General features: G+C 36.0%; 5 protein-coding genes across 11 annotated transcripts; 4 read left to right on the forward strand and 1 right to left on the reverse strand.

Annotated features, from left to right (window-relative positions):
• Positions 1–434: 434 nt before the first annotated feature.
• On the forward strand, positions 435–5328 carry LOC110681830 (putative disease resistance protein RGA4). Its single transcript, XM_021857966.1, has 2 exons — positions 435–4293; positions 4456–5328. Exons 1-2 carry the CDS (start codon positions 1016–1018, stop codon positions 4457–4459), a joined length of 3282 nt encoding a protein of 1093 aa, XP_021713658.1. The 5' UTR covers positions 435–1015; the 3' UTR covers positions 4460–5328.
• A 619-nt stretch (positions 5329–5947) lies between these two features.
• Positions 5948–12210, forward strand: LOC110681841 (glutamate receptor 3.2-like). Of its 4 annotated transcripts, none has more exons than XM_021857995.1 (7): positions 5948–6369; positions 7708–7981; positions 8340–9676; positions 9832–10109; positions 10470–10501; positions 10596–10990; positions 11416–12210. In XM_021857995.1, the coding sequence occupies exons 2-7, from the start codon at positions 7717–7719 to the stop codon at positions 11914–11916; spliced, it is 2808 nt and encodes a 935-aa protein (XP_021713687.1). In that variant the 5' UTR covers positions 5948–6369; positions 7708–7716; the 3' UTR covers positions 11917–12210. The 4 variants fall into 4 exon arrangements, with proteins under 4 accessions (XP_021713687.1, XP_021713670.1, XP_021713694.1 ...); XM_021857978.1 differs by having other exon boundaries at positions 5949–6369; positions 7616–7981; XM_021858002.1 differs by having other exon boundaries at positions 5949–6369; positions 7766–7981.
• A 225-nt stretch (positions 12211–12435) lies between these two features.
• Positions 12436–13987, forward strand: LOC110681864 (homoserine kinase-like). The gene has a single exon (XM_021858013.1). It carries the CDS (start codon positions 12656–12658, stop codon positions 13766–13768), a length of 1113 nt encoding a protein of 370 aa, XP_021713705.1. The 5' UTR covers positions 12436–12655; the 3' UTR covers positions 13769–13987.
• A 143-nt stretch (positions 13988–14130) lies between these two features.
• Positions 14131–18115, forward strand: LOC110681874 (RING-H2 finger protein ATL80-like). The gene has a single exon (XM_021858024.1). It carries the CDS (start codon positions 16735–16737, stop codon positions 17407–17409), a length of 675 nt encoding a protein of 224 aa, XP_021713716.1. The 5' UTR covers positions 14131–16734; the 3' UTR covers positions 17410–18115.
• Positions 18116–19228: 1113 nt separating this feature from the next.
• LOC110681882 (monosaccharide-sensing protein 2-like) lies at positions 19229–24502 on the reverse strand. 4 transcript variants are annotated; one of them, XM_021858036.1, is made up of 6 exons: positions 24224–24502; positions 23451–23562; positions 22449–23015; positions 21155–22086; positions 20309–20496; positions 19229–19885 (listed from the first exon to the last, which is right to left on the reverse strand). In XM_021858036.1, exons 2-6 carry the CDS (start codon positions 23527–23529, stop codon positions 19444–19446), a joined length of 2208 nt encoding a protein of 735 aa, XP_021713728.1. In that variant the 5' UTR covers positions 23530–23562; positions 24224–24502; the 3' UTR covers positions 19229–19443. The 4 variants fall into 4 exon arrangements, with proteins under 4 accessions (XP_021713728.1, XP_021713739.1, XP_021713732.1 ...); XM_021858047.1 differs by lacking the exon at positions 24224–24502 and adding an exon at positions 24032–24160; XM_021858040.1 differs by lacking the exon at positions 24224–24502 and adding an exon at positions 23955–24100.
• Positions 24503–26819: the final 2317 nt, after the last annotated feature.

Here is a 26819-nt window from a genome sequence, read left to right on the forward strand (position 1 = left end):
ATAATTGTGAACCTAATTGATAAACATTCCCAAGTAGGCAAGCACATATGTAGATGGTGGGGGTGGGGCTCAAACTTGTGACCTCGTTGTCAATATGCGTGTTTCTTACCATATTTATCAAGTATGCTTGATTTAATTCATTTTACTAACCTCTTTTGCATCATCCCTTATATATCAAGGCCAAATTAATGTTTGCACTCTAAAATTATAAAATTCATATTAAAAAAAAAAAAAAGAAATTAATGTTACTTTTTTTTTTCTTTTTTTTGAAATAAAAAAGAAATTAATATTGCTTTATTGCCTGATTGTTTCAACTTAACTTGTTTTACCTATACAAATCAAGATAACATAAGCTATATCGATTTTTTTTTTTTTTTTTCAGAAAATTTTGCACAATTTTAGATAAGTTTAGATATAGATAAAATAATTATGTTTAAGTAAAATAATTTAAGTACAAGTTTGGATAATACGAATCCAAATTAGATGAACTAAGTTAAGCTTTAGTATCACATTTAAAACATACTTTCTCTATTTTTTTTTTTTTTTAATTCCGCTATTTTGAGTTCATACTAATATTTCGTTTCAATATCTACTTTTCAAGTATAAGCTTTATATAATTTTTGCTAAATTGGCAAGTGTGAAATGACAAATGGTGAAATTAAAACAAAAAATAGAGGAAGTGCTACTTAAATGAGTAATATATCCGCCTATCCAGGTCTTTAGGAGAGATGCCTTGCATTATCAGTAACATACTAACATTAGACTATTATAGTCAATCCTGATATCAGTGTTAGCCGAGTATTTTAAAGGGTTGCGTGTTTTTTTATGGAGTTCAGCGTACGAAGCTTCTCACATATACATTAAGTAAACAAGGAGAAAATGTTTATATATATACCACCATTATACTAAGCATTATACCTTAATACAATAGCATTAACGGATTAGCCACTAGGCCTACTACATCATTTCTTTATTTGATTCCCAATTCCCATCACTTCATCTCTTTGAAGCTCCAATGGCCGAGTTAGGAATCTGCATTGCTGAAAAACTTATCGAAGTTATTGGGTCTCCGATCATTAGAGAGATTTGTGACATATGGGGCTACAAATCTCAACTTGAAGACCTTAACAAAACTGTCTGCACCATTAAGAATGTACTCCTTGATGCTGAGGCCAAGCGCGAACTCTCCATTGTAGCACAGGGCTACATCGAGGACCTCAAGGCAGCTGTTTATGATGCTGATGATTTGTTTGACGAGTTTCTCACCCTCGCCGAGTTGAAGGAGCTTGACAGCAACAAGGATGAGCGGGATGGCAAACTTTTAAAGAAGGTACGCCGCTTCTTTTATTCTAAGAAAAAGGAGGTGAGTCAAGCTTGCAGAATGTCACAACATGTCAAAGACATTAAAAAGTTATTGGATGCTATTGCTAGTAATCATAAAAAATTTGGGTTTGCTGTTGACAACAAACCTATAAGTAGGAGAAGAAAAGATACTTGTTCCTATGTAGAGTCAAAGGATATAATTGGGAGGGAGGATGATAAGAAGGTCATCATCGATGTGCTGCTAGATCCTGATGTTGATGAAGATTTTCTTTTTGTGACTATAGTGGGAGTGGGCGGGTTGGGAAAAACTGCTCTTGCTCAACTTGTGTGCAATGATGAAAAGATTAAAAATGAGTTTTCGTCATTGAGGTTGTGGGTGTGTGTGTCTGATCAAGATGGGGAGAAATTTGATGTCACAACAATCCTTTGTAAGATTCTAGAACTAGTTTCTGATAAGAAGCCTGATGATAGATCTTCGTTGGAATGGGTGCAAAATCAACTTGGAGAACAATTAAGAGGAAAGAAGTACTTGCTTGTTCTTGATGATGTATGGAATGAGGATCGTGAGGAGTGGCTTAATTTGAAAAATTTCTTAATGTTTGGTCAGAAGGGAAGTAGGATAATTGTAACTACGCGTTCTGAGATGACAGCAAAAATTATAGGGGATAAGCATATCTATAAGCTAGAAGGTTTATCCCCAAAGAATTCTTGGCGATTGTTTAAGATGACATCATTTGTCAAAGTTAACAAACACTTAAACCATCTAGAATTAGTTAAGATTGGAAAGAATATTGTCAAAAAATGTCATAACATTCCTCTTGCTATCAAAGTGGTAGGGAGTCTTCTATTTGGTCAGAGCATTAGTAAGTGGAGATCATTTGAAATGCATGGATTGGCTGAAATTGGTAAAGGTGATAACAAGATTATGTCTATATTAAAGCTTAGTTACCACAATCTTGATTCTTCATTAAAAAGTTGTTTTAGCTATTGTGCATTATTTCCCAAGGATACTGAAATTGAGAGAGAGATGTTGATTAGCCTTTGGATTGCACAAGGATACATTGTGCCATTCGATAGAGGTCAAAGCATAGAAGATGCTGCGGAGGAACATTTTTTTATTTTGTTACGTAGATGCTTCTTTCAAGATGTAGAGAGGGATGAATATGGTGATATTGAGTCAGTTAAAATCCATGATTTGATGCACGATGTTGCTCAGGATGTAGGGAGGAAGGAAATTTGTGTAGTGAGTTCTAGTACAAACAGCTTAGAAGACAAGACTCGCCATTTGTCTTTTATTGGCAAGGAATGTGCAGGGAGCTCTTTCAGTAGTTCTAAGATACGTTCGTTAATACATACTTGTCAGGGACATAATAATAATGTTGTGGTTTCACAAGTAGATAAGTGCACTTGTCTGAGGGTTTTGGAGTTGCCCCTTTTAGGGGTTGAAACCTCGCTTGATTCTTTAGGCAAGCTACTGCATTTAAGGTACCTAAATCTTTCTTACGCTGCTCTTACAGTACTTCCTGATTCGATAGTTGAACTACATAATTTGCAAACATTAGTTTTACGATGGTGTGTATTAAAGGAGTTGCCAAAAGATTTTTGCAAACTAGTAAAACTTAGACATTTAGATTTATCTCATTGTAATAGATTGACAAGTATGCCTTCTGGGTTTGATAGGTTGACTAAACTCAATGTTCTACCATACTTTGTAGTGGGAGGGGGTAAGAATAATGTCTCAAATGAAAAACAATGTAATGGTGAGCTCAGAGATCTGAAAGCTCTAAATAACATCAAAGGCGACATCCATATTAAAATCGGTAAAAATTATAAAAATGTGGAAGACAAAAATGATGAGGGTGGAGAGTATTTGAAGAATATGAAACGCGTCAGGGAAGTTACAATTTACTTCGGTGATGGATGTGCTGACACTGAAGCTGTGATGGAAAAGCTTGAGCCACATACAAATCTCAAGGGGTTTACGTTGTACGGATATCCAGGTACGATGATTCGAAGGTGGGGAAGAGTAGAGGATGATTGGGCTATCTCCTTCCCCCATCTTGTAAAGATTGACCTTAGAAATGGGAACTTGGATCAGATACCATCTCTCAGTAAATTGCCTTGTTTGAAATCACTGGTACTTGAACGATTAGATAAGTTGGAGTATATGGAGAATGCAAGCAGCAACATAAGCAATGATGGAGAAGAATTAACAACATTCTTCCCCTCCCTTGAATCTCTTGAGGTTATGAATCTGAATGCGTTGAAGGGATGGTGGAGAAGAGTGATTTCAGTTGAGGATGATCATATATTCAGAACAAGATTGAGCTTTCCTCGTCTCTCTGTACTGAAAATTGAGTGTTGCGTTAATCTGACATCATTTCCTCCCTGTCCAAGCCTGGAAGATTTGAAGTTGTATCGCAACAATGAGACGTTGGGGATAAATATGATGGTAAACATAAGGGATGAGAAGAGTGATACTACTGCTGCTGGAAATTCACAAGATGATGACATCAAATTGAGGAGTTTGAAAATAGATAATGTGTGTTATCTTCAATCAATATCCTGCAACAACCAACTGAGAATCTCTGAATATGATAACAATGATAACATAGTGCCTTGGAAACTTCTTAATCAGAGCTTACGATCCTTGGAACTGAAGTCTCTCAAGAATACAACGAATCTGCCCAAGGGGATGCAGTATTTGACCTTCCTGCAAAGGCTCGAACTTTTTGAATGTGAGGATCTGAAAGCCCTGCCAGAACGGATGTATAGTTTTTCATCTCTTCAATTTCTGTCCCTCAGACATTGCTATTCCCTCAAATCACTTCCTGAATCAATGCGGAATCTCACCTCCCTTCAAACACTACGTATATCATACTGTCAAGGCCTACAAGAAAGGTGCAAAGAACCCAACGGAGATGATTGGCCCAAAATTCAACACATCCCCAAAATTGACCTTGATATCAGGTGAGTAATTTTAGAAAGGTGTACTTCATTCTTTCCATTTCAAAACTTAAGTTATTTTAGTATTCTTTTAATTATGCTCCTATGAGTCCAGCTATTTCTGCTTGGCTTTGTTATAGCTATTTCTGGTACTGATGTATTTGGATTGCATTCTCACCTGTGTAGCTAAGCTAGCACGGCCAGATCCTTCCGTTTCTTGGAGTAGTCAGAAAACTGAAGACTGATCATTGCTGTAAATTATGAACACATTACACACCCAAAAGGCCAAAAGCGCTGCTGCAATTGGCAATTCACATTCCTGATCAGAGTAAAGTACTCAGGAACGCGTATGAATTTTTTTCTTTCTTTCTTTGTTATTATGGGCTATTGTACTATTAAGAAGCATCTGACTTAGAAAAGATTGTCTTATGACAATTTACTTTTCAAATGCTATTGCCCATTACTCATCTTAATGATTATATGTTGCACTTGTACAGTTATATATTTGTAATGAGGAGATTTAGGTCCTACCTCCTTGACCTTTGCTCAATGGAGTTCACCACCATCTTGCTTTTGATAAAAGAGGACATATTCTCTAAATACAAAAAGATTGGAAATTGGTCTAGTGGAGCGGTGGTGTTGTACCATTAGGCAGAGATAGGGCGCAATATTTTTGAGAACCAGTTTCCATTTCAAAAAGATGCATTATAGTGGGGATTGAGAACTGATAAATTTTGTAGAAAATGCATTATTATTTCTTGCCAAATAAATGAAGTAATGAATAGTTATGATTGGCATATGGGTCGGCTTGTTGTGATAGTATTCACAGTAATTATTTTCTTGCCGTTTTGTTTTTCCCTTTGACGTTATATACAAAATTGTCATTTGAGTATCTATCATAGGGAGATTTGTAAGTTTCATTTTTTGATAATTTATACTTTGGAGAAACTATTCTTGCTAAGTGTTGATTAAATTAGTGTGTGAAGTTTTATATTCCTTATTACTTACAACGATTTGACATAAAATATAAGTTAAAAAAATGTCTAATTTAAAACAGAAGTAATTGGAGTAATTATTTTTTGTAACCCACCAAGGCGCCAAGACACATTTTCCAACTACATGGTCGACATACCAACCGAGCCACACACTTGTAAAAAAGGGTAGTAACCATACCTTAAGATAGGAAGAATGTTCTTATTGGGTCCGTCTAAGGCCCCACACAAGGCCCAGAACTCCATTAGTTGGGTTAGAAGCCTAGAAAGACCCTGAGTGCAACGTATTACATACTCCACCATCAAATTTGTTTCACATCTTTCAAATTCTTCACTTGTGAGTTGTGAAGCTTTTTTAAAGGTGTGATTGTGGGAAGAAAAGCTTTTACCCCCCAAAAGGGGTTGGATTTATAAAACCCTTTTGTATATTGAAACGTTACACGTTACAAGCTGATGGTTGAAGCCGAGAAATATGTTTTATACTCTATTAGTTTTAATTTTACTTGTTCAGACCAAAACCACCGATTTTAAAAAACTTAAAAGAAAATATTTTTACTCTAACTTATTTTCGAAGTATAAATAATTTGAAGAGAACATAGTCTATTCAAACACTCCCATTACAGTATTTTTGTCTAATTGCCTAATTGGGGGGTTATTTGGAATTTTAGAGTGATTTTTTTTTTTTTTTTTTGACACATTTGGAAATTTGGAGTGATAAAGATATGCACTTTCAGTCTTTCACTAACGCTCCACTATCCCTACCTCACCCTTCATTTTCATTTCCCACGTTCATAATATGAACAATACTTTACAACAACATTACTTGAGACTTGAGAGTGATACATGTTGTTCTTATGCTATTTGTGCTGTTGCAATTATTTTTTTATTTTTGGTGTTTTTCTCTCTCCTAAATCTTTCTCAGATTTCACCCTTATCTTTAATCCTCTACCTATTTTAGCCTTCAATTGCATTCCTATTTCTAATTTGAGAAGAAAAGTCAACTCAACTTGGGTGGAATTTTTCTTTTCTGGAAAATATAATGCTTACTTCTGAATTTAATGGCAGATTCTTACTTCACCAGTAAAGCTTTCAGCTTTTCTTTTCTCTCGTGAGTATTTATCTTTATCTTCTTACTTAATTATTCTTCTTCAATTTCAATTTATTTTTACTATATTTGTAATTTCCCTGATTTTTTTTTTTTTTTAAATCTTATGTGGTTGTTGCGTACCTATTTTCCCAACTGCTGCTTCCTCAATTAGAAAGGGGCAATTTTTTGTATAAAAAATAAATAAATAAAAATAAAAATAATGAAGGGGGCAAATTTTCACTTTAATATTATGTGGGTATTTTTTTACTCTAAATAATTATGTGGGCGGTTGCTTCATTTTGCGCCTTCTAATTAATGATTTGCAAATGATAATAATAATAATAATAAAAAGATTGTTTAAAAATTATATTTTGCAAAAAAAAGTGGGTAATTAGCTTTATTTAGCACATTATAATCTTGGAATAAACTTCCACTTATTAATTAAGTGGGTAGTTAGCTTCATTTTGCGCCTTTATGTCTGGTGATATTGCTACTTTTTTCAATGAATGGAGCTTATATTCAACATCAGTTTTCCTACAATCTTCATGTCCTTGATTTTCTGTGTTAATAAGTAAGCTTCCATGTCATTTATAAACCAATTATTTTGATAGCTTGAAACTTGCTTAAAAGTTCATTTCTTGCTTAAAAGTTCATTTCTTGCTTATTTTATGGATTTAGCATACTACTCCCTTTGTCCTTTATTGTTTGCACCATTTGCTTTCACGTGGTCTCCAAAAAAAAAAAAAAAAAAAACATATTTGACAGTTGATATTTGAAATTGTGTATTTAAAAAATGGTAATTTGAAAATATATGTTCAAGCAAATTTAACAAGATCCTACAAATATAAATTGAAGTTCATGGTCAACTTGATGTACTTTGACTCAAAAATGGAAATGGTGCAAACAATTAAGGACGGGCGAATGGAGTAGATTACAATGAGAATTTTAGTAAAAGTATTCATCTTTGTACAAGGATTCTGTAGGGTTTCAAATGGGGTTTTCTTGTATAATAGAACAGTTTTGAGCATAAAATCACCTGATATTTGCTTTCTACTTTTTGAGTGTGTTGTTTGCCCTGTCCATATGTTGTTTTCTAGCTTTTGGTGACCCTAACTTTAGAGTTACCTTAGATTCTTGTTCCTTTGGGCATTTGGTTCTTTTGCGAGAATTAGAATTTATATTTTAGATGCTTTATTAACCATTTTCTAATTTTATATGTTCATTTTTTACACCCATTTTACTTTTCTTATTTTAATTGGGTTTGTAGTGGCTGAAGGAAGAAGGAAGCTGATTCCTAAGCATGATAATATTGTTATTGTATAATTGAGGCTAATTGAGAGAACTTGCACTTCTGTGAAGGCCTGTTTCATGTCTAATTTCAAGATGAAAGTGCTTCATATTGTGCCATGGTTGCTAGTTCTTTGCAGTATGTTTTTTAAAGGCTCTTGTGGGTCAGAGAAAGTGAATATCGGTGCTATATTTACTCTGGGCACGCTCACTGGTAAGGTTTCAAAGATCGCGATGAATGCTGCTGTGGATGATATAAATTCTGATCCCAAGGTACTTGGTGGTCGTACCCTGTCTCTCCAAATTCATGATTCTAATTATAATGGATTTCTCAGCATCATGGGAGGTAAATTCTTACAAACACTTTTATGTTGCAATTGGAACTTTTTGATTCCTTATATTATAGTATAGTAAAGTCTATTTTTGCTTCCTATGTTTCTTGCTTTATGCATTTAGGCTTCTTCCTTTGTTATGTTTAACCAAAAATATTTAGAGGAAAATGGATGAAACATGAGAGAGGCATCTTGACTGGGAGGAAATATAGAGGCTCCTTTGGGTCTGAAAATTAGAAAATTTAGAAGCATATGTTGCAGATTGGCTTTCCCCTTCTCCACTTGTCCCTTCCCTTTAATTATGTCAAACAAGCATTAAAATGTATGAGAATTTCAACATCTGTTAATTAGTAATATATTCATTGATTGCAGCATTGCAGTTCATGGAGACGGATACTGTTGCTATTATTGGCCCTCAGACATCCCTTATGGCACATGTGCTTTCTCATCTAGCAAATGAACTGCACATCCCACTATTGTCATTCTCTGCTCTTGATCCTACATTATCACCTATCCAATATCCCTACTTTTTCCAAACGGCCCCCAGTGATCTGTTTCAGATGGCTGCCGTTGCTGAAATAGTAAACTACTTTCGTTGGACACAGGTAACAGCTATCTTCACTGATGATGAGCAGAGTCGGAATGGCATCACTGCATTGGGCGACAAGCTTGCAGAGAAGCGTGGCAAGATCTCTTATAAGGCAGTTCTTCCCCCTGATATCAGAGGAAATTTGAGTGTAGTAAAACAGGAACTTGAAAAGGTGAAGAATAAGGAATCAAGGGTGCTTGTTGTGCATACTTTGAATACTTTTGGTCCAATAATTCTCGAGGCAGCTGAGCAGCTTGGCATGATAGGAGAAGGGTATGTTTGGATAGCTACTTCATGGTTACCTGCCAACTTAGATAGTACTCCAAGTCCAAAGCTCTACAAAAACAGTCAGGGGGTAATCACACTTCGCCCCCATACTCCTGACTCGCAAAAGAAAAAGGCATTTATCTCTAGGTGGAACAACTTGAGCAAAGGCTCAACTGGGTTAAACGTATATGGGCTTTATGCCTATGACACTGTTTGGTTAATTGCCCGTGCTATTGATGCATTTCTGCGCCAAGGCAACAATATTTCCTTTTCAAATGATCCGGCCTTAACTGCTGTTGGAGGAGGAGATATGAATTTAAGTGCTTTGAGTATCTTTGATGGAGGAAAAGATTTGCTCAATTTTATACTGGGAAGCAATATGACAGGCCTCACAGGCCCAATTTGGTACAATCCTGACAGAGCTTTGGCTAACCCTTCTTATGATGTCATTAACATAGTTGGTAGGCAAACTAGGCAGATTGGATACTGGGCAAACTATTCTGGGTTATCTGTTATAGCACCAGAAACTCTTCGTGAAAGACCGCAGAATCGTTCAGGTGCCAGTCAGAAGCTACGCAGTGTTGTGTGGCCTGGAGGAACTAAGAACCAGCCTCGTGGTTGGGTTTTCCCTCGGGATGGGAGAAAATTACGAGTTGGGGTTCCTCTTAGAGTCAGCTTTCCTGACTTTGTTTATGTAGACAATCAAACTCATGCTCCTCGTGGATACTGCATCGATGTTTTTGAAGCTGCCATAAAATTGCTGCCATATGCAGTTCCTCATGAGTTCATATTCTTTGGAGATGGGCATCGAAATCCCAGCTATAGTGATCTCGTATCAAGGATCACAACGGGTGTAAGTATAGCATTTCATCTTGTCTACCTGTGCTTTCTTGGGTTCTATATTGATAGGTTTTTGTAAAGCACTAATCCCAGGCTTTCTTATGTTCTACTGATTTAAAATACCATATAAAGGGTGTTGATAACTGATATTCAGATGTGACATTATAGGAATTCGATGCTGCTGTGGGAGACATTGCAATTGTGACCAACCGCACAAGAATTGCAGACTTCACTCAGCCATATGCAGATTCAGGGTTGGTTGTAGTAGCCCCAGTGAAAAAGTTGAGCTCTAGTGACTGGGCATTTTTAAGGCCATTTACACCACTCATGTGGGTGGTGACGGCTGTATTTTTCCTTGTAGTGGGGGCAGTTATATGGATCCTTGAACACAGATTGAATGATGAATTTCGTGGGCCTCCCAGTAAACAGATTATGACAATTTTATGGTAAGTCATAATTCACGATTGTGCATTAAGAAGATAGATACTTTAAGTGGTTGTTTGGTTTGTATGAACTATGAAGTATCATTTTCCATGATGTAGCTCCTTTGTCAAAGATTATTTGATAAAACATAGGAAGTCGACTCCACGTCTCCACTTATCTTGGGGATTAGTTAAACAACTTGTTCCATTGAATTTGCTTCTAAGAAGTCAAATGTCTAGAATTTTTGTCAACCAACCAATACTAAAAATTTCAACTTCTTATGCAAGTCTATACAGAGTATTAGCCAAACAACCACTTACAGTTCTGAATTGTACGTTTCTGTATATGATGGCTCACTCATAATTTTCTTCTCAAATTGTCAGGTTTAGTTTCTCAACCCTGTTTTTTGCCCACAGTAAGTCTATTCTGAGTAATCTTTCTGAATATCAGTTCTGGATATGTTCTTGGCTTATTTTTCTGACTTTTGATGAAAATATCTGAACTTTTAGGAGAAAACACTGTGAGCACACTTGGCCGAGTGGTTCTTGTCATATGGTTGTTTGTGGTTTTGATCATTCAGTCAAGCTATACAGCTAGTTTGACTTCTTTCCTGACCGTCCAACAGCTAACATCTTCAATAAAAGGAATCGACTCGTTGATTACTAGTAGTGCACCTATAGGATTCCAAGTAGGTTCTTATGCAGAGAATTATCTCCGGGAGGAACTTAATATCCCCAGATCAAGGCTTAAGCCTCTAAACTCCCCACAAGAGTATGCAGATGCTCTCAAAGCAGGAAGAGTTGCTGCTGTGGTTGATGAACAGCCATATGTCGATCTTTTTCTTTCAAATTACTGCCAATTTGCAGTTGCAGGCCAGGAATTCACCAAGAGTGGTTGGGGATTTGTGAGTATCACTAACTATGAGCTATAAGTAATTAGTTGTGTTTCTTACATTATTAATTACACCAGAATCTTATTTGCTAACAACTAACAAGTAACAATTCTAGGAATCGTCAGGCTTCACCTGCTGCAATATCATTTTGCATTTACTTAAAAAAAAGAGGAAGGAGATGAATTTCAAAAGCAAACCTATACTTTTCCATGTATACTAAAGTGTTCCAAAGTAAACCCATACACTTAGTGGCTTAACCATTGAATTATGTCATATTATGTATGTCTTTTATTGCAAACTAACCATAAAAATGACAACATAATAAACCAAAATTAATCAGATTCTTTTAATTGAAGCTGGTGTGTTCTGTTGTTGCCTTACAGTTCTTTGCTTTGATAACTTAGTTTGACAGACACTGATTCTACCTGTTTTCTTAGGCTTTTAAGAGAGACTCTCCATTAGCTCTCGACATGTCAACAGCCATCCTCCAGCTATCAGAGAATGGCAGCCTGCAAAATATTACTGAGCGTAATCTCAAGCAAAAGCATGCTTGTCCATCAAACGTTGTAAATGATTCTGAACAGCTTAGGCTGGAAAATTTCGTCGGCTTATTCCTTATATGTGGTGTTGCTTGTATCCTCGCTCTTATCATATACTTCTCCATAATGCTCTACCAGTTCCACCAGCATCATTTGCCTCAACACACGGAACCTTCAAGCCAGAGCAGCTCTCGGTCTGCACGAATTAAGACATTCTTGTCATTTGCTGACAAGAAGGAAGACCTGTCACAGAGAAAGTTGAAAAGGAAACGGATATCTGCATCAATGCCAACTCATGGTAGTGAGCCGGTGGAGATTGAATCCGGGGGAAAATCATCTAAAAGTGAAAATTTTAGAAGTTATCGTGACGACAATGGTAACAGCAATATTTGGAATTGATGAGAGGATCAAAGCTGATCCCAATTTCTTGTAATTATGTCCAAATATATATTAACTTTGCCTTAAACCTTTTGAAAATATATCATGTAGAAATCATTGAATGTATACAGGTTAGCTTAATTAGTAGTAATACCATAGCAATGGGCTATTAGTGTTATAGATAAAGACTGGAAGAACAGTTTTATCTTATAGTTCAAAATCTCCCCTTTGTATGTTCATATCATTTGGAGTAATGAACTATGAACATAATTGTGTTTACCATGGTAACATAAATGAAAAGAAATTTTCAATTCAGCCAATACAATTGCTTAATTATCTTATTCAACCATTCACTTGACATTTTTTCCAAGGATATTCTATGTTTAGCTAACGGGTTTACATGTTGTATGAATCTTGAATTAACAAAGTTTCTATATTTACAATTAAAAATGTCTCGTAATCCATTTAGGTAACATATCATGACAATAATGGTCAATAAAGGGTGTGTTATTGATGAAGTGAAGGTATATGCTTGTTTTAATTTATATTGAATTGAACTGAACTGGAGTTAAGTTGAAGAGAACCGCCCTAGGTATTACGAAATACCAGTGTTAAAAAGGTTTTGTTATATGGATGGGTACATGTACATGAAATTGATTTATTTCAATCTGTTGTTTTGCTTGTTTTCTCCACCTTTTTCTCCATTTCTTGACCACCACTTTCACCTTCACCTTCATCTCCATTCACAATCTCTGCAACAATGGCAATCTGTGCTCAATCTCCATTGAAACCCATCAATCTCTCTCCTCATCTCAACCACCCCACCATCCACAAATCCCCATTCACCTGCAACTTTTCTCTCTCCTCCAAACCAACCCCAACTCTCTCCACTGAACCCACCCCAACCCTCACCTCCGTCACCACATTCGCCCCCGCCACCGTGGCCAACCTCGGCCCTGGTTTCGACTTCCTCGGTTGCGCCGTCGATGGCCTCGGCGACTTCGTTTCTCTCTCCGTTGACCCTTCTGTTCACCCCGGTCAACTCTCCATCTCCTCCATTTCCGGCAACGCTTCTTCCAAACTCTCCAAAGATCCCCTTCTCAACTGCGCTGGTATCTCCGCTCTTGCCGCCATGAAACTCCTCAACATTCGCTCAGTCGGCCTTTCTCTCTCTCTCCAAAAAGGGCTTCCTCTCGGCTCAGGACTCGGCTCATCGGCGGCTTCCGCAGCCGCCGCCGCCGTAGCCGTGAACTCCCTCTTCGGCTCCCCTCTTACCCACCTCGAGCTTGTACATGCCGGACTTGAGTCGGAATCTAAGGTTTCCGGGTATCACGCCGACAACATTGCGCCGGCGATCATGGGGGGTTTCATCCTAATCAGGAGTTACGAGCCGTTGGATTTGGTGAAACTGGAGTTTCCTGAGGTTAATGATTTGTACTTTGTACTGGTTAGTCCGGAGTTTGAAGCTCCCACGAAGAAGATGAGAGCGGCATTGCCGAAAGAGATTGGGATGCCGCATCATGTGTGGAATTCAAGTCAGGCGGCTGCGTTGGTGGCTGCTGTGTTGAAGGGTGATGTGGCGGGGTTAGGGAAGGCAATGTCATCGGATAAGGTGGTGGAGCCTACACGAGCGCCGTTGATTCCTGGAATGATGGCGGTGAAGAAGGCGGCGATTGAAGGGGGAGCGTTCGGGTGTACGATTAGCGGGGCCGGGCCTACAGCCGTGGCGATAACGGATAATGAGGAAAAGGGGAGAGAGATTGGGGAAAGAATGGTGGAAGCATTTTGGAAGGAAGGTGGATTGAAAGCTGCTGCTGTTGTTCAGAAGCTTGATAGGGTGGGTGCTAGAGTTGTTAGCAGTGTTCCCAGATGAATTTTGTTTTTGGGGTATGTTTTTTATTTCAAAGCTTTTGTATTTTTTGATCATTTTTGAATGATTAGTACTGCTTTTGAGATTATTTAGGGAAGAGAAATAAATTGTATTTGCTGAGTTGAATTAGAATCTAATGAGCTTTGAGCTCTTCCTCATATCATTGCTGCTGATTTTTTGTATTTCTCTAATGATAATGATAAATTGGAATTGTATTGAAGTTTTGATGTTGATTATGTTACCTTGATACAAATTGTAATGGGTGCTGAACTTTGTTGTTGATTATGATCTTGTTCATGGAACTTAATGACTGAGTTTGGTCTTTGTGATCTGAACTCTGAACATCATTATAGATTTATAGCGTGAAAGGATGTGGTGAAACTAGAAATGGCCCTTTAGGTGGGAGGGCGAAGGGTGAAGGACTTCAGAACTAATATAGGATTATAGGCCTTATACGAGGATTTGGTTGCTGCGACTGGTTGTCTCATTATGAGAATAGAAGAATTTGTAGTCAAACCTTATGTTTACCACCCATACTTTATTCCTTTGATGAAATGTTTGGAAGAGAGGGTGCAATACTATGCAGCTAGGAAATTATTGGTGGTAATGCTATGTACTTTATCCCAAGCAGGCAAGCACCATTGAATCCAGATTTAATGAATTCTTGCTTTTAATGTGCTGGTTGAGTTGTGTTGTCTTAGGATCTTTTGAGGGCAGATGGGAAGTAGAGGAGCTCTCCTGAAACGTGTACAATCCTAACAAAACCTCTTGAAGCTGTGGGTTCCTTAGAATTTGTCTTCCTTTCTTTTCTCGATTTTTGTCAAAGTGTCAAATAATAAAATATTGTGGTCAGCTACGACTTAGAGCCTTCCATCTTCAATAATGAGTGAATGGTTGTAGGAATAGTTCCCGCGGAGCATATTCCCTTCTTGCTGGCTGAAATAGTTTGAAATGACTTCACTAAGCTGAAGGAATAAGAAAATGAACGATAAAATTGCATGCTTCTTATCAGTTACCCGTCTTACCACTGCAGTTAGTATACTGCGGATACACCTCAATTATAATTTGATAATCTTGCTTTTACCAGCACAGATGCTTAATGAATTACACCCCATTTAGACAATCTAATACTCGTGTGATGAAGCAGACACTGTATGGAGCTGGGAGAAGATATTTTGTGAGAATATACTTCTGCTGCTCTATTATTGCTGCTATCTGTTTGTTGTCTATTACTAATTGGTTATCTTTATCTTATTCTACTTTTTGGCAAATAAATGGAGAGAACCTTGGGGGCACCTGCCATCAAAATGACTCTTGGCTCATACATTTGCTGTTTCACTTGTTACTTATAAGATAATATACTTTAGCATATCTATAATACACTGCTATAATTCTTCCTTCTCTTATTTGCTTAGATTTGCTATATTCTTCTATGGGTTTAAACTTAAAAGTGTCCTTTAACAATTATTTCACTTACACAAATAATTAATTAAAAAATTTAGTTGAAACCGTCACCACTGTAACTCAATGTTACCTGTTATCATCGACCAGTTGAGCTTCATTAAGAAGTCCTTTTCAGGTTATTGATTGAGAATCATTCAGTGTACTTCTGGATGGAATTTAGGTTAATGTTGGAAAAATGGATGGTGGGCAATGGAGAACAAAAGCACAGGCGTAAAAGAATGAACCAGATTCTTCTATAGATCACCTTTTCTGCTCATTGTGGAGAGTTCCTTTTCATGTAGTCTATCCCACTACCAAAAGTTCCTTTAATTTTTTGTCATGTTTATGCAATAAAATATGCATTTTTTTTTTTAATTAATTATTGAAAAAAGTTGCTAGTTGTAGAAATGGAACTCTGCTTATAAACTTGGTTATAGGAGCAGCAGTCATGCTGTTGTGTGCTTGTACTTATTATCATGTTCAAGCATTTGTTTAAATCTGAGATACTTGCCACTGTCCAAGTAATCTATTTGCTCTTTAGTTCTTGTTAGTGCCAGATACAAAGCTGTTTTATAAGAAGATATATAATGATGGTGGAAAGAACACATGTTCCACATCCTGTTAATTAGTGTCCTTGTTAGGATTTGTTATGGTTTATACTTTTGCATTGCACTTGTTCATGTCCATTGGCCATAATTATTCAAACACTGTCAATTGTTTATGGAGCTTTGTCTCAAGAAGCTTAATCTCCTAGCAGGCTGGCACAGTGCATACACGCTCAATATATTACTAATCTTTTTTTTTTTTTTTTTCAATATATTACTTATCAAAAAGAGGAAGAGGTCAATAATTATTATATACCAATTTATGCTAGTGTGCTCACTGCTCAGTGAAATGAAGGTTTTATAAAACTTCATAGTGTCTTTTCATGTATGTTTGATTTCTTCTTAAATGAACTAGATGCTTACTATTTACAACTTCATTGCATGTAATTTGTTTACCGTTGGTGCTTTACTTTGTATGCAGTTTACTTATTCCCTGTAGTTTTGCAGTCTGATTTCTAATTCACATTATCTACCCTAACATGTGTGTGAAACTATATACCATTTTGTGAAAGGAGGTTAAAATTCTACTTAAAGATAATTGTTTCATTTTTCTAATAATATGCATTTTATGTAGTCTTGGGAAGAGTGACATGAGTGCATTGCCAAGTCTTTATATTGTTACTTGCTGAGATGTAGTTATTTAGTATATTTACAATAGAAACAGTTTTAAATGGTGGGCCTTAAGATATTTAGTTGAGCTGCAAAATGCTCTATAAGCTCATGCTTACCTAGTCTCTCTAAAGAATCAAGAGAGGAAAAAGCCTTTTTAAAAAATTATTTTTTGAGGGGGCAGGATGGAAAGTTATAATTTATGTCCTGTTATTGGTTGACAGCAACTTGCTACGTATCACTATTACTATAAAAGCTTTGCAGACCTAGAGGCTCACTCAGACTTAACCTCTGAGAAATTAAACCCTTTATATGCACACCCTTGTACTCTTTACGAACACAACCCAACCCCCTCTCTTGAAAAGATTACAGAGAACAGGAAAAGAAGGAAAAATCATGGTTGTTAGTCTAAGACTTCTTTCTGCAGTTAACACATCAGTGTCTGCCAATAATGCGGGACTAACTTCTACCCAATCAGACTATGTTGTCATCTTGGCTGCTCTCTTTTGTGCTCTTATCTGTGCAGTTGGCCTTGCAACGGCAGCACGCTGTGTGTGTCTCCACCGCCCTTTCAATCTTTTCACAACAGCTACAGTCTTTCATACTTCAGCACCTCCTCCGTCAGGTCTCAGTAAGAAGACCCTCCAGTTACTGCCTACAACGAAGTATCTTTGTGAAGCAGATGATAGTAATAAACAGGCTGACTGTGCCATCTGTTTGACAGAGTTTTCTGATGGAGAAATGATGAGGGTTCTTCCACGATGTGGCCATGTATTTCATATAACCTGCATTGATAAATGGCTTGGGTCCCACTCATCGTGTCCATCTTGTAGACAATTAGTTCTAGTAGCTGGTAAATGTCATCACTGTGGAGGATTTTCTGCCCATCAGGGCTTCCATGGCACTGCCAATGAGGTGCATACGAGAGAGACTGATGTGATGGGCAGGCAAGAGCCTCAAGACTATATGCTTACATATTTACCTTAATAACAGCAGGAAGTGATGTGTTTTTTCTTATTGTTTCGGTATAATTACCTACCTTCATTTGATTGGAGCGGGCGTGCCATATATGTCAAAGTGCATTTGATTATGACATTCTTCTAGCATTGTCAGTTACGGTATTATGTGAAGTTTGGGATTTTGCATCTTGCTACATACGTATGTGCCATGAGTTTGGGGATCATATCAAGCTGCAAGGTTGCTTTTGCTTTGGTCTAGTGAGACAAATTTACTATGTAGTGTTTGGCAGAGAAATACTTCAATCATCAGCAATTCAGCATCACTGAATCTTTGGTGCTCTTATAATGTCGTACACTTGTACTTGTCCAAGACCCTGATTCTCAGCCAAGATGCCCCCCTTCCCCAGGGAAGTTAGTCACAAAAATGCTTAAGAAGCACTGTTATGATGTAACAAATACGAAAGACCAGAACTGTTGTGAAAACACCAACGGTGGATGACTTGCTTGAGTTTCCTGTATACAATACTGATAGTAACATAAGTCCAATTGTTCGTGACAGAGGAGCCAAGTTCCAGGCACTTGGGCATAATTCACAAATTCATAGTTGTCTATTCTTGGCATTGTAGAGCTCTTTGCTAGCTTTTTATGTACAACTTCTACTATGTTGCTGCAGAACACTTATGTACACTATACTGTGGTTTTTAATATTAATCGAACTTATGTGCAGCACTAAATTTGTTATGATTTTAAGATATTTTAAGTTCATGAAATCATGAGATTAATGCTGTTATTTAAAATTCAAGATGCTTGCAAGTAATATGGTGCCTTAATAATTTTCTTGTTCTGATAAGCATTCTTAGCCCCTTTTTTATTTGGTTTACTTGCATAAATATTAGAGTATACGGTATATACCTATTATAGTGGAAGCTCCATAATCGTAAAAGCTCTTGTATCAAATCATAATTAATTATTTGGTTCTGATTCTAATCTCCCTTGCTTACTCTAGCAGATGCCTTAGAGAAACTCATAGCTTTAACTTCTTTCATTTTACTTGAGTGTATGTGGTAGTCAACGAACACTTCCACTAGAAAGTTGACACGGGGAGGGAAAGTCAAGGAGGAAAAACTTTTGCTTAAATGACGTCATTATTAGGTAACTCGAGAATTTAGAATTTTTTGTTACTCGTATATTAATTGTGCATAAGGTACCCTACTTTTTCAAGTTTTCAACTAATATAAGTTAGGCAGCTGAAAATGTATGCTGGGACCCACATATATTGACTGTATGCGTCGTTGTTACTGTACATGATAGAATTTCAAAAGTCTCACTTCTAGGAGTTATTTGCACAAGTTACTAAGTTAGTGGCTTGGGTCTTGAGATAACTATTTGTGAGCTACTCGATGCTCGGTTAAATAAAACCTTAAACGAAACTTAGAAACTCAAATAAATGCAAGTCCAATGCAAAATGAGGGGAAGAAAAGTATTTATAGTTCAGAATGAAACTCATAACTTTGAATGTTAATATATTTTTGCTCCATTTTTTTTATGTCAGTGGTCTAAAGAGAGATTAAGCCCTCTATATACCCTTTTTGTTGAGTTTGCTAAATACATCCTGCCTCATATCAGGAAAAGAAATAGAGTCTAAGTTTATGTCAATATAATTACGTAGACAAATGTGTATTAGTTATGTCTAGTGTTCATGTCAAATATTGTGAGACGGTAAGAGACTAGAATAAAAGCGTCCGACAAGGAAGGCAATAGAGGATCAAGAGGGAAAAAACATTTTCCCTCTCTAGTGTTTATGGGGTGTTATAAACTGTAATGATTATGGGATGAACAACCGGAACTAACAAGTGGAAAAACAACTCAAGCTCGTAAATGTGACCACCATTACTGGAAATAATTTACTCTCTGAAATTGGGTAATTAAACAGCCAAGTTTTAAGAAAAACTGTAATCAAAAGACCTGCAACAAAACTATTTACTTGGACTGACCAATAATATCCAGAGTTGGGAATACTATCCGTTCCCTTAGCACTTAGCAACCCTATGAAAACTGCAAATCAATCCTTGTCTTCGGAAGTGTGTATTGCGCCAAGAGCAAAGAACTCGGTGATTACCTCCAGGGGCATGCCCTTTGTTTCAGGAACCTTTACAAAGATGAAAACCCATGCAATAAAACTAACAACGGCATAGAAGCCAAAGACGCCAGCTAGTCCAAAAGCATTAAGCATGATAGGAAGGGAGTCGGTAACTATGATATCACCAATCCAAAAGGTAAGTGCACAAATAGCAATGCAGAGACCGCGAATTTTGGTAGGGAAAATTTCTGCACACAAAATATTTGGGATTGGGCCAAAACCCATAACAAAGAAGCAGAAGTAGAGAACTACGGAGATTGTAGATATCACAGCATGCACAGTGGTGCCCATCTTTATCAGATTTCCGAGTATCAGGACAACTAGCGATAGGAACAATACAGGAATTGTGGTCAGCAGCAAAGTCCTGCCAAGAAACATAAATTAATATGTCACACAAGGAAAGGAAAGGCTTAAATAAAAATTTGAGGTATAACTTTGACTTAAGCTGAGTTAGTCTTTTTGATGCATCATGCAATTACAGATTTACAGATATGACTGAAATATACTTGAAACACAACTAAAAAAACATCCCAATATAATATAGCATATGGCAATATGCTAATAACAACATTTTTTATACAAAAAATTATGAAAAGAATACTAGAAGAATCAAGGTTAAACTAAATCATGGACTCTAATTCCTTAGGCTTTGCTTTCTGTGGCTTGAGGCCTGGCTCAGGCTCAATTAAAGCCTCCTCTAAACAAAAATGAGCAGGGACAAGCAATCACAAAATAACTAGCTTTTACTGAAACAAAAGGCCATTGGGTGGTGAAAGTCAAACTTTACCTCCTTCCAGAAATATCCATAAGCCTCATTGCAACAGCTATAGCCGGAAGCATAAGAAGAGTGGTGAATGCACTGATGAGCAATGATGCAGAGGAAGAACCGATACCCATGTGCGAAAGAAGATCACCAACCCCAGCCTGCTCTAATATTTGAGGAGTGTAATACAGGACCCCATTAATCCCAGAGAACTGCACCAAGAAAAATGTAAATTCATGTGAGAATCACAAGGCCAGATTACAATTCACAAGAAAAATAGAAAATGCACAAACGAATTTTAGACAATACTGAACATTAAAGGAAATTGGCAGTAGCCTACTCAAGAAAAGAGTTAATTTCTAAAAATTAGGAAATGAGAATGAAGGACAGGATGTGGGTCTAAATTTGCATGAAAATGAATTCATTTGTGTTAAATTTAGAATATAGCACCCAAATCCTCTGATCCCAGGGGAATATTTAAAACGGCAAAGGTGTTGATTTGAACGGTAACTAATGCTCTTGAATCAAATATCTATACACAAAAAGGCCTCAAAGGGAAACTTAAATTCTTTACACAGTGTTCTGCACATAAATTCAGACATTATATCATTATATTATTCAATAGGAAACCACTTTTGGTTTACTGGCAATTTGTAACTTGATCAGACAATCACAGTCCATCATGTCCAAAATGTCGCTAATGTCAAACAAATCAATTGATGTCATGTATCAGCAACAGCTATAAGAGAAAGGAATTATAAGAGGCTAAGAGGATGAAGGTAGGCAAGAGTCGAAAAGGTAAAACAAAAATTTGAAAAACAAGCCCTGCTCTAGCACCACATGCTTTTTAGAAGGAATAGCTTATTTTACCTGCTGAAGAAGTTGAAGTCCAACACCAACAACTAATGCACGCCTGACACCAGGTTCTAACAGGTCTCTCCAACTAGGTCCTTTTCCAGCAGTCTGAGAAGGGTGAACCATAGCTGGTCCATTTGCACGGTGCTCTATGAATTCCCTCGAATAAAGGGCTGGTTGACTCACTAGTGCAGCCGCCTTGACATAGTCTGTATCACCAGTAACATCACCGCCAGGAAGAGATAACAAAGATCCTCGTTTAGATCCTGCATCACCCTCCTGGTGTAAATAAAGTCTTTTGAATCCTCCTTCCTTCTTCCCATCTGGACCTTCTCTCTCACTCCATTTCCAAGCCAGCTGCCAACCACCACCAATACCACTAGCTTCACTTCCTTGAATTAAACTACTAGGCTTCATGCTGAACATGCTGCCCGAAGCAGGAGCAACCATGGCTTTATCTGTACCTGAAGTCTGATGAGATATAAGTGGACTTCGTAGGTCTTCATCCTCTTCAGCATAATCTTCATCATCGTGAGCATAATCAGCATCATCCCCAGGAATATTTTCTTCATCCCACTCTTCATTTCTAGGATCTTTCCCTCCTATACTAAACATACTACCAAAATTTGGGAAGATGATACTTCGCATGCTTCCTTGTTCTGGAAGCTTCTCATGTACACTACCGAAAAGTGTGACAAGAGGGTCTACAAAGGAACTGCCAGGATTCTGAATGCTTCCTTGGCGAGATGCAAGGCCCAGCATACTCTGGCCAGTGACGGGTCTGGCAACCCAGGATCGGCCTACTTCAGACCCATATAGCTTAATTTGATCTTTGACAACCATGGGATCTTGGTCCTCAGTGTTTTCAGCATCTGGCTCAATTAAGTATTCTTCTATTGATGTGTCACCTCCAACTCCAAGTCCCTCAACAAGTAAAGCCATTTCAGCTGTTCATCCAAAAAACATATGTAAATGATACAACATTGCTTTAGCTTTCAATCTCCAATCAACAATTATACTCCCTTTTACTTTAGTTAGACTGTTATCAACTTTGGTCTGTCTAACATTGATTATCATACATATTCATTGTCACTCAGCAAATAATGCTTAACTTCACTGAACTCTCAGTTGTTGCTCTATATAATCTCTTGCTAGCATGCTTGTCTATTTTAACCAGGAAGTCTTCATTATCATTAAAAGTTAAAAAGGCAGAAAGTGTTATTTCCAGTAAAAATGCAGATAATTTGACAACCGGCTTAAGTTTACAAGCAAAGTGCAAATATAACTATGGAAGTAGCAGAAGACTAACCAGAGACATCTTCCCTTCCCCGCAATCGTTGAAGAACCTTTTTGGCCTCAATCATTTTTCCTTTACTAACAAGCCATCGAGGAGACTCAGGTAAAAAGAATACAGTTAATGCAAAATAAATCAGGGATGGAACGAAAAGAATCCCAAGCATCAATCTCCAGCTAGGTTTTTCCATTAATGACATCCCAAAAACCATACAGTAAGCAACAAACATTCCACCAGAACCAGTAAACTGAGGAAGTGTATTCAATGTACCCCTTATTTCAGTTGGGGCTGTTTCTGATATATAAAGAGGAACAAGAGTAACAGCCAAACCACTTCCGAAACCATCCAATAACCGACCCAAGAGTAGTACATAAACATTGGGAGACCACAACATTATCAAGGCACTAACAAAGAAGCATACAGAGGAAATAATCATCATAGGACGACGCCCAATACGATCTGAAATCGGCCCAGAACATGTTGTGATAATAGTGGCACCAATTAATGACATAGCCACAATTAAGCCTTCCAAAGTTGGTGCACTCTCCAATTCGAATTCTTTCTTAATATATAACACAGCCCCTGGAATAAAACAAATATAAAAACCCCACCAAAATTCTTAGTAAGTCTGGTTACTAGAACCAGAAATCATGATAATAAAATTACTAACAAATCAATGTAACCTCAAAAACATAATGCATATATGAAAATCATGTACTCCCTCCATTCTTTAAAGTTCTTCCTACTTCCATTTTCATCCATTAAAGTAACCACCACAAAGATCATTTATGAAAAAAGACAGTAATTTTCTTTTTGTCATCTTCTTTTTCCAATTTTCCCATTTCATCTCTTTGCAAGGGTTTTCCCATGTTTTACCAATAATGTAAAATTGGCCAAAAATCCAACTTTATAGTTTACACATAGTCTTAATTAGGCAAATTTGAGTAGCATAAAAAAGTAACAATTACTACTGAAAAATCAAATATAGAAAGAATTAAGAATTAATGAGCAAATTACCAGCAATAGTAGCATTGTCCCATCCTTGCAACAAATTCCCAACTGTTGCAGCGATTGCAACTAATACTGCCCCACTCATTTTTACCTCAAATTAATCTACTTCTTCAATAATCTGTCAGAAAACCCACAATTAAAAAAACTCAATTAACATCAGTTAATTCTTAAATCACATAAAGAAATTTAAATAAATAGAAAAAATTGACACATGCAAAATACAGCAAACCCCAATTAATTAAAAATGGAAAGAAAAAAAAAATCAAAGGAAAACAAAAAACCCATGCAAGAAACAGGAAAATAGACTGACCCAAATGAGAAAATAACCAATTTTCATGAAAATTTTGTTACTTATCTTTAAAAGAAATTATACTTCAAGTTAGAAACAGAATGGTTCAGAATTTCAGATAATTCTAATTACTCTTAATCATATGAAAGAGATAAATTCTGAAATCTGAAATAAAATAAAATAAAATAAAAATACAACTTTCAAGAAAATTTGCTACTTACCTTCCAGAAAAATCGAAACTTTTTCAGTGAGGATAAAATTAAATAAAAAAAAAAATAGTATCTTAGAGAATTCTAACCATTGATGAACTGCAATTTGGCCAACAAAGTATTGGCTAGTAAAAAAGAAAATAGTTTTTAACTTATAGTACTGTATTAACAAAATCTCAAGAATATAAGTGAAAAAACACAAAATAACAAAAACCCAAGATAATTAAAAAAACAAAAAAAAAATGGTAAAATAAAAATGTTGCAAAAACTGAGGTCATCACCATGCCCTTTGGCAACCGACTGATTGTGTAGTGAATTGACAGGTGCCTTGCTGTTGTTGTTGGTTTAACACACCTAAGCTTAGTTCGTTCTTGGTGTTTTTCTCTCTAGTGTGACTCTCTCTTGAAGCAGAGTGATTGACGCAGTTTTTGTTGAGTTTTTTGTCAAGCTAAGCTAAAATATACTACTATTCTGTTTTGATGATATTATTATAGGAATATTGGAATATCATATGATGATGTTGTGCTTACTCTTGGCGCTATTCATTCTTTTGTTGACATAGCTAGTTATTGGATCGGATGATGATTTATATTGTTATACACTTACATCGTTATTCCTTTTAAAGGAACGGTGCCACGGCAACACGTAAGCTTGCGACTTCATTTAACAAAATTAATAAAATATGGTTTTATTAAGAATCGAACCCTCAACCTCACACAAATAAGTGCTACACACTTACCATCTCCACCAACTTTTATTTGTGTTTTAAATTTCGCATATTTAACATTATATATTCCTTTTTAAATTAGAGTTTATTTAATTTATTTATTTTTCACAAGATTAGAAAATAAATACATATGTAGTAAAAAAAAACCGTAACGTCCGGGACAACGCCCAAATCACACACTAGCTATACAACACTTGAACATAATTATCAAGTTAAAGAAGTACAAACTAGCAATTTGGGCGGGGCATCGCCCGGGACACACACTAGTTTGGGTTTAAAATATGTTTATTTGTAAAAGGAGAAAAATGTTGTTTTTATTGGCACAATAGCAAATTATTGTATGACTAGATTATATTAATACTATCAATAAAGTGAATTTATTTACAAGTTTACATTTGTATAGATTTTATTTGTTTGAGAAGTAGAAATTTATAAGATTGTTTTGGACAATTAATGTGTTTTTATTATCCATTTTGTAGGCTAAATGTTTAAGGAAAATGCTGAGTAATGCCTAATGTATAAATGAGATATCTTATCTCAGGGGCATTATTGTAACTTTTAAAGGTGATATTGGTAATACTCTTTAAACTTACCTTGACAAAGTGACAGGAGTCATAAATCACGGTTATTCTCATAGTGGAATAATGGTAATGCAAATGAATACATTGATGGTTAGTCAACTGCTACCTAGCTAAGTTAATACACTGATGGTTAAAATTTGGGTTATTGTATTCCAAATACGAATTGAATTACTCTAGATCACCAATTAGTGTAAATTAATCTTTGAGCAGCTCTGATTACGCTGAATTGAATAAAACAAAAATTTACGCAAATTTTCAAAAAAACACACGATTAATTTATATATTATTCTCACATTAGTCACTTTCAATTCAACTATGCATGTCCATTCAATTTTTTAATCATGCTATTCGATTTAAAATTCTTGTATTCACTGTAAAGCAGGCAACTTTGTAAATTAAAGTTTGGTTCTATAATATGCACTCAACCTACGATCTATTTCAGACTTTACAGTAAAATATAAGATTAATTTATAAGATAAAGTTTTAATCATGCGATTATACAATTAATTGTTGGTGCGGATGTGACTAGTAGCTAGTGATCATGCATCTTTAAAAGCAAGGTTTGATAAAGATATATTCGTTTGATTGAAACCTTTTTTTTTTTTTTTTTTTTTTGAAAAAAGAAATGATACTATTCTTTTGATTGAACTTGGAGGTTGATTGTTTCATGGATTTAAATTGAATTCTACTCATGTTTATATTACTGTACAAAAATGACTTATGATTTCTTAATTAGTTGCTACTCATATAATTTTATTTTGGGCTGTTCTAATTTAATTGTGTTTGTGTTGCTTTCATAATCTATCTTATTTAGATTATTCAACATCTGGAGCATAAACGTTTCCAAAATTATTCAACATCAAACGATATTAACTTTGCGAGAGATAGGTGAGCAACAAAGTTACCATCTCTCTTAACATAAGACCAACTTATAAAATAAAACCAACTACTTAAGTCGATACGCAATAAATTGTACAAAAATAAATGTGAACATTTATTTATTACATAATAAAGAGTAATAATTTTGGATTACGTGATAAATAGAAAATATGGATGAGGTGGTAGAATTTGATTTCTTGAGACACAAATTATCTCTAATACTACCAATTGTATCATTTGAGAGACAAAAAGAAGTTTGTAGTGCGTGGTAATGACTAAAGAAACTAATCGAAAGGTCAGGGTCTTATAAGGTTTAACTTTATATTATAATAAAGTGATGTGATGTTAATATAAATTATTATTATTATAAGCTACTATTATTCAAAAGATTAACCTAGATATTTTACTTGGAATTATTTGGATATTCCTGTTTTTGGCAAATTCTGAACCTCTTTTATCTTTACTTCTCCATATAATTAGGCAGTAAAGTCTTTGAATTAATCATAGTCATTAATTTAATTAATTAATCTTTGTATGTATTTATTAATTTTGTCATAACAGTGAATGTCGAGTCATATACCACATTAGCCCTCATACATCTATTTTAAGACAAAAGGTTTTGTGTGAGACCGGACTCACGTGAGACCGGACTCAATAACAAAAGTCCAACAAAAAGGCACGGGTTAACTA

This window comes from Chenopodium quinoa, unplaced genomic scaffold, assembly GCF_001683475.1.
Source record: "Chenopodium quinoa cultivar QQ74 unplaced genomic scaffold, ASM168347v1, whole genome shotgun sequence".
Taxonomy (NCBI): domain Eukaryota; kingdom Viridiplantae; phylum Streptophyta; class Magnoliopsida; order Caryophyllales; family Amaranthaceae; genus Chenopodium; species Chenopodium quinoa.

Excerpts from the sequence above, each read along its gene's own strand:
- LOC110681830 (XM_021857966.1), top strand. The coding sequence starts at position 1,016 with ATGGCCGAGTTAGGAATCTGCATTGCTGAAAAACTTATCGAAGTTATT.
- LOC110681841 (XM_021857995.1), top strand. The coding sequence starts at position 7,717 with ATGTCTAATTTCAAGATGAAAGTGCTTCATATTGTGCCATGGTTGCTA. Across the intron at positions 7,982-8,339 it reads ATTTCTCAGCATCATGGGAG|CATTGCAGTTCATGGAGACG; the intron begins GTAAATTCTTAC and ends CATTGATTGCAG. Across the intron at positions 10,110-10,469 it reads CAGATTATGACAATTTTATG|GTTTAGTTTCTCAACCCTGT; the intron begins GTAAGTCATAAT and ends TCAAATTGTCAG.
- LOC110681864 (XM_021858013.1), top strand. The coding sequence starts at position 12,656 with ATGGCAATCTGTGCTCAATCTCCATTGAAACCCATCAATCTCTCTCCT.
- LOC110681874 (XM_021858024.1), top strand. The coding sequence starts at position 16,735 with ATGCACACCCTTGTACTCTTTACGAACACAACCCAACCCCCTCTCTTG.
- LOC110681882 (XM_021858036.1), bottom strand. The coding sequence starts at position 23,529 with ATGAGTGGGGCAGTATTAGTTGCAATCGCTGCAACAGTTGGGAATTTG. Across the intron at positions 22,087-22,448 it reads GGGAAGGGAAGATGTCTCTG|CTGAAATGGCTTTACTTGTT; the intron begins GTTAGTCTTCTG and ends TTGGATGAACAG. Across the intron at positions 20,497-21,154 it reads GACTTCAACTTCTTCAGCAG|TTCTCTGGGATTAATGGGGT; the intron begins GTAAAATAAGCT and ends TTCTTGGTGCAG.